The sequence below is a fragment of the Nicotiana attenuata genome, chromosome 12 (genome assembly GCF_001879085.1).
Source record: "Nicotiana attenuata strain UT chromosome 12, NIATTr2, whole genome shotgun sequence".
Taxonomy (NCBI): Eukaryota; Viridiplantae; Streptophyta; class Magnoliopsida; order Solanales; family Solanaceae; genus Nicotiana; species Nicotiana attenuata.
In genome coordinates, this window is record NC_032000.1 from 50,440,207 (window position 1) to 50,447,600 (window position 7,394).

Genomic DNA, 7,394 nt, shown 5'->3' on the forward strand with positions numbered 1-7,394 from the left:
GGGCAAAAAAAGAGGACACACAAGAATAAGTGGAGCCTGATCGAATAAATTCGATGCATCTCTATGACAGATCATAACAATACCTGTGATGACAGAATCGGAGGCAACAACCTCAGTACGGACAGGAAGGGCATAGTATCTGGCCGGGCCTCCCCCTCTACGGCGACCTCTACCTCCGCGACCTCCACCTCTAGCTGGCTGAGCAGGTGGGGTAGCAACCGGTGCTGTGATCATAGCCTGGGAACTCTGCGGAGCACGCTGTGTTTGAGAAGTCTATGGAGGTGCAACCCTCCTAAGTCTAGGGCAATCCCTCACCATATTGTGTGTGTCACCATACTCAAAACAAGCTCTGGGAGGAAGTGGAGGCTATGACTGGCTCGGGTTAGGTCTGCTGGATTGACCACCGAAAGCACCCCGTGCAGGAGGCACACAAGATACTGGAGGTGCATAATAAGGCTCCTGAAGCCTAGGAGGAGTTGGAATACCACTGGCTGCTGGAAGAGCTGAATGAATGGGGCAACTCATATAACCCTACCATGACAAACTACAGCTGGAGCACGGGCACCAGAATAATGGCCTAACTCTCGAGACCTCTGGGCCTCTCTCTCCTCTCTATCCCGAGCAAGTATGACCTCTACTCTCCTAGCAATGTTCACCACCTGCTGATAAGCAATATCCATCTCCAACTCCCGGGCCATGGCAGACCTGATACTGGGAATGAATCCCTCAATAAACAGGCGAACTCTCTCACGAACCGTAGAAACCAAGGTCGGTGCATGCCTAGCCAAGTCACTGAAACGGATAGCATACTCCGAAACAGTCATAGAACCCTGGCGCAAATGCTCAAACTCCGCGCGCCATGCGTCCCTAAGGCTCTGAGGAACGTACTCCCTCAAAAACATATCTGAAAACTGGGTCCATGTAAGGGAAGCTGCCTCAGCGGGACTGTCTAACTCAAAAGTACGCCACCACTGATAGGTTGCTACTCGAAGCTGGAAGGCAGTGAAAGAAACCCCACTCGATCCTGTTATACCCATAGTGCGGAGGATACGGTGGCACTCCTCCAGACATCCCTGGGCATCCTCCGATGCTAGACCACTAAATGTAGAAGGTTGGTACTTCTTGAATCTCTCAAGCCTCCGCTGCTCCTCCTCTGAAGCTACTGCCCTATCCTCGGGCTGAACTGGGGCTACAGGCGGTACCGATATAACCTCTGGGATCTGATCAACCTGAACCCGCTGCTCCGGGGTGCGGGCGGCAGGAGTCTGTGCTCCTCCCCCGGCCTGAGATGTGGCTGCAGCAAGGGGAATCAACCCTGCCTGAGCAAAAGTGGTGTACATGCTCATGAAATGTGCAAGGGTCTCTTGGAGAGCTGGAGTAGTAGTAGCAGTAGGCGTATCAGGTGCCTGGGCTCCGGCTGGGGCTGCTGGTGGCTCTTTTGTAGCAGTTCGCGCGGGTGCTCTGGCTGCACCACGTGCGCGTCCTCGGCCTCTACCCCGGCTCCGACCTCTGGCGGCTCTAGCAGGGGTCCGGGTACCGGTCATCTTCGGTAGCACGTGTCTTCACCATCTGCGAAAGAATAGAAGACAGAGGTTTAGAATTTTGAAATCAATAATCTTGCACGACAAGGAATCAAATGAAGTGGAATTTTCCTAACAGTTACATAGCCTCTCGAAGATAAATACAGACGTCTCCGTACCGACACTACTACAAAAAAGGCCTTTAGCGGCAATTATTTAGCGGCAATAAGGTAATTGTCGCTAATGAATTATTTAAGCTAAAATATTAGCGGCACAAGTCTATTAGCCAGTAAAAGATATCCTTTTAACGATAATTAAAAATTGACACTAAAAATCATTAATTGAATTAACTTTTTTTATTATTTTAACTTTTCCTCCGTACAATGAAAATGAAATCTTTCCCTCCATTTTTTTGGGACAAGAAATTACATTCCCTCCCATTAGAAAACCCTCCAATTAGAAAAACAATAGGAAAAACCCTGTAATTAGAACAAAGAACAACGCTAGGAAACGATACAGAAGAAAGACGCTAGGAAAACCTACGCGTTAACAGTATCGCTGCAAAAGCCTCCGTCCTGCCACGGTCTCCGGCCATCCTAGGTCGTTCTTAATCGAGTTACATATAATTTTTGTTGATGCTGCTCGATTATTCTCAATCTTCGCTGTCAATCATCTCCCTCTCATTCGTCTTCAACTTCTGTTTTCGTGTAGGTTTCAAGAATTATTTTGGAAAACGTTCGTCTCCTTCAATTTCTTGTCTTAATCGCCAAAAAATTCTGCTTACCAGGTACCAATCTTTGATTGTTGATTTTTTACATCCAACTATGGCCTTTTGGGATTAGTGAAAGTATAGCATTTTCTGTGTTTACTAAGTCATTTGTGATATATGGCTGTTGTTAGATTGATAGTCGATTGATTGAATTGATTCCTCCTCTGTTACTGTATTGTTTTTGAATTGGTTCCTCTGTTTTCTAAGGCTACTGTTATTTTTGTAATTTTTCAGAAATTTTCTAAGTGTCGTTGATGCATATTGATGTTTTAGTTGAATGTCGGTAGTCGAGATATGAATTCAACCATGTTCAAACTTTTTGATATATATATATATATATATATATATATATTATTTTTACTCTATTGTTAGTTGGTGATTTAGTGCAACTGGTTAGTTTGTTCGTGTGAAGGTCTGAAAGGATCAGAATAATCTTTGACTTATATTTAAACACTAAAAATATCTATTCAAAGTGAAATCTGAAAAAAAAATAGTAGTATCGAATAACTGAGAATAGATAGAATAGAAGAATGAGATAAACGAGTATATATAGAATAGGTTGGTTGATCGTAGGATTAGCATTCATCATTATGGAAATTTGAGTTTCTTTGATAATTCTTTCAACTTCTGGGCTGGAAAAATGCAACCTAAGAGTGCTGTGTCGCACTACTTGATCATCCCCCACGTTCTCAACCAAATTATTCTCCGAGGCAATTTGTCAAACACCCAACTTCTTAGAAAGATTTTCACTTGATTGATCCTGTTTGCTACTGCTAATACATGGTGTAATTTGCTGCATAAATGTAGTATCCTTGACTGTTAGAGAGTTAACACCAACGTTCACCTCTTCTGCTAGTGCTTCAAAACTATTTGGACTCGTGACAGCCTTTGACGCGGTTTGTCGAGCAGTTGGAACACTCATATTCTGCTGCTGATTCTTCACACCTGGAGCAGCATTTCGCTTAGTAGGAGACCTCATCACTACTGTCCATTTGTCCCCAGTTTGCGCACCAACTTCCGGAGTAGTAGCTGCATTATTTTGTGCACATGAATTAGCAGCTGTCACACCATCTGATTTACCAACCTGGGAAGTAGCATGTTGTTGTCGTGTAGTTGGTATCACAGATGTAAGAGCTCGATCACCAGTTGTCCCAACTTGTTGCTTCACCTGTCCCATAGATTTTGATGCCCAACTTTTGTAGATTTTTGTCCAGCAACAGAATCTGTAGTAACACCAGCAACCACATGATCTTTAGCTGCAATAGATTTGCTTGAAGCATCTCAAACATGTCCCGTCCTGGAATTTGTAGCTTGTCCAACTGCTTTCCTCTCACTCTGATCATCCTTAATCCCTTCAGCAATACCAACATATCGCACTACGATAGGAGTTTGTCCAGCTTTATCATGAATGTCACACATCTGCCTAGCTTGTACAACTAGATTTACAGCATTGTAAATTCTCGCTAAGGCTATAGAAGCAGGAACATCACATGTAGGTTTAGCCTGACCCTTCACAAGCATTAATTCATCACCTCCAGTCCCTTTCGATTTAGGATTAGTAACACTTATCGCATTACCATTCCCAGGTGCTGCAGGATTCAAAACCCCAGCTACTATACCAGTAGTGATGGATTCAACTTCCTTAGGCTGCAACTGCACCAGCTGCTATTGATCATGAGTCACCTCTGATGCTTTCACAATATTAGTAATCACAGGAGCATTAGGATCAACAGTAGCACCTGATGCGATCTTAAAATTTCTAGTAACACTAGATTCATCCTCCACTCGCTTAGTGATCGCATTAGTATTTTCCTTAGGTTTCACATGAACATTATCACCTTCAGTAACATCTTTGTCAGCACTCTCCTTTTGTTTTGCTAATTTAGCATTTAAAATCTCCCTCTCATCTCCTTGATATTTATCAATATCACTGCACAATGTTTATGCATTCTCTTGTGACTTTACTGTTTGTTTTCTCAGAACCTGTGCCTCAAAATATCGATGGCACCTCAAGTGAACAGGTAACTCGATTTCATAAGTTTTAGGCATTCTTAATGAAATTTTAATCCTAAAAACGTATTGTTATCTAATTTGTTAATATTTATCAGGTCCTTGATGCCAACATCGACCACGAACGAGTACCACAAACATCAAGGATATCTAGTGTTGCTGAAAATACTTCACTTTATCACGGTATTACTCATCTTTATCCTTCAACGCGCTAACTGTTTGAGTTTTTTACTGTTTGAAACACCATCCAGAATATGTTTGAACTAAAGGTGAAATATTTCGGTTCACTCTCCATGTTTCTAAAACACTACTTATCTTGGATTATCCCAGGCAGTAACCACTGTTACAGTATTGAGAAAAAGTTCACTACTTTGGTGTCTTGGTTAAAATGAAATCGTTAAAGCTTTGCACCTGAAACTTGTCCAGACTAATCACTGCTTTGATGATATACAAGCAGCAGCTTGTTCAGTAGATGATTGAGCATTAGGAGTTGGAGCATCAAGTACCTGCACAGCTCTTTTCACCTTCCCATATGTTGATAGTTGTATCTTAGATTGTTCAAATTCATTAGTGATCAGCTGTCCAGCTACATTAGCGTATTGCTCAGCATATATAGTTATAGAAGTCCTAGTTAAATTTTGATCAACTAAGCTACTGTTGCATTCTTCAAAACCTGAGAACCCCTAACTACAACAGCGTCAACAGGACCTGTAGCAGCTTATTTTGATTCTTTGAATTTCTCACAGATCCTGGGAAATGGCATGGATACTCGAGATTCATCACCCTCTGTCCTCCTCTTTTTTGAAAATCGGAGATTTTTATTTAATGTCGGTGAAGTAACTATTTTTCAAGTTTCCAGATGTAAATAACACTAAGGGCGTCATTTGGTTTGCGGACTAGTTATGCAGATCCAGGCAAGTCGTCGTGTTTCCGATGCTTGCCTTTTTTGTGGTCCATCCCTGTGGGTGGAATCTTTGATTTGATAAAGAGTTGGCTTTGTAGAACCCTAGATAGAGGAGAAGATGATGCATGATCCATGTTTATGTGATTTTGTTGCTTTAAAAATTATATCTGATCATTTTGTTTTGGGTCTGAATATGTTTATGGATTGACATAGTGTTCAAAGGCCAACAATAACTTGGTCTTTCTCTATATGGATGCTCTGGTGCTTTAGTATTGAGGTGCTTTATGAGTATCTTGTCCTATATTTGACTTGGAAGTTTGTTTAATGTACACTGTTCAATTCTTGAATGTAGTTAACTTTTGTGGTTAACCTTTGTAGTTTGTAGGTAATTTAGTAGGGGTAAAATATGTCCCATCAACAAGAGGATGATGCTGATTACATGGCAAATGAATATGAAATGGAAGCTATAGATGATGATATGGATGATGAGTTCCATGGCAGAGATATTGATGCTTCTGATTCAGATGCAGATGAGTATGACTACATGGTTTGTGAACTCATCAATAAAATCTTAGTTGTTTTGTACAAGGGCATATTAGATGTATTCATTTTGTTTGGATGATTGTGCTTTCAGTATCTGAACCTATTAAATTGTTTTCTTCTTGAAGAATAATAAAATGCAAGATACCTCTGCTGCTGAGGCAAGAAGAGGTAGAGAAATTCAAGGGATTCCCTGGGAAAGACTTAGCATAACCAGGGAGAAATACAGGCAAACAAGATTAGAGCAATATAAGAACTATGAAAATGTTCCACAATCTGGGGAGGCATCAGAGAAGGTAAAATAGATGTGTTTTTCTTTTGGTTTTCTAATTGGCCTGAGTGAGGACGTTTGTGTCTAATAGGGTCATGGGTGGCTCTATCCTTTTGCTTTCAACAGGACTGCAAAGCCACAAACAAAGAGGCTTCGTACTATGACTTCAGACGTAATTCAAGATCTGTTAAATCAACAATTTTACACTTCCAGGTAATTCTAGCCTCTTTACCTTTTTCTTTAGTATTGGTTATTTACATTGTATGGAAGGAACTAGATTAAGAATATGTTTGAGGGTTACTTGAAGACGACATTATTATGGAGTGAACGAACTAGGTTGAATGCTGATATAGAATTGTGCATGTCAATGTAAATTATCTTATTCTTTTAGGCAAGTTAACTTATGATTTTGTCACAATAAATCTGAAGCTTTTTTTTTGTTTGTTTCACAATGTAGCTGAGGAACTTGGTGTGGGCAACCTCCAAGCATGATGTGTACCTTATGTCACATTTTTCCGTCATTCTGCTCTTAAGACTTGGCTTCACTTAATCAATATAATTTTGATGAAAGAAATATGCAATTGTTTAGCACAGGCTTAGGCATCTTGATGTCATTCTCTAAAAGCTACGCATGCTAATAAATGCAAGTCTAATAATGAAATATACAATTGTAAGGAGATCCTCCAGTCTGCCTTGGAATATGCTTGCTTGCACTGAGTAGGTTTTCCAAGCACCTGCAAAAATTTTGGTTGATTGGCTGGGTAAGAGCAATCCGTGCTGCAACTTGGTTTTGCCGCTGTCTTTGTTTTACTCGTGAATACTCCATGTACACTAGGATCTCAATGACTTTGGTTTGCTTATACAGCCATCAAAAGAAAAGACTCTTCTATGCTTCTTACATATTTGCTTGATATCTTGCAAATTTCTCTAATTTACTTCTTATTTACACTATTGCAGTTTGATTTGTTTCAGTCGGATTTGTTATGTCTTATTCTATAGAAAAAATGGAACTGTCATTCTACAATAAAATAACTTTAGCTTGGGGCAAAGTTTGCTCGATAAACATCCCAGTTAAAGACTATTATATTTCATCTATTGACATAGTTATTTTGTAATTTCAGGTCATACAGTCTGATGATCGATAATTTGGCGGGTGAAAGATTTCCAAATGATGAAGCATTGCAGAAATTATTTGAAGATTATTATTTGTTAGGATTAGTTATATAATGACAATAGCTATTTGCTTCAAGCAATATAAATTCATTTTTTAAGTTACTGTGATATTACTATTTTGGATTAGTACTTCCTTTTGTTTGTTAAGATTTAATGAGATACATTATGTTTTTATGAATCAATATTATTATGTTTTATTATTTGGAT

General features: G+C 40.0%; 1 protein-coding gene across 1 annotated transcript; it reads left to right on the top strand.

Moving 5' to 3' along the window:
- On the top strand, window positions 5,560–6,564 carry LOC109236122. Its single transcript, XM_019402338.1, has 4 exons — window positions 5,560–5,750; window positions 5,872–6,039; window positions 6,141–6,227; window positions 6,472–6,564. Exons 1-4 carry the CDS (start codon window positions 5,610–5,612, stop codon window positions 6,562–6,564), a joined length of 489 nt encoding a protein of 162 aa, XP_019257883.1. The 5' UTR covers window positions 5,560–5,609.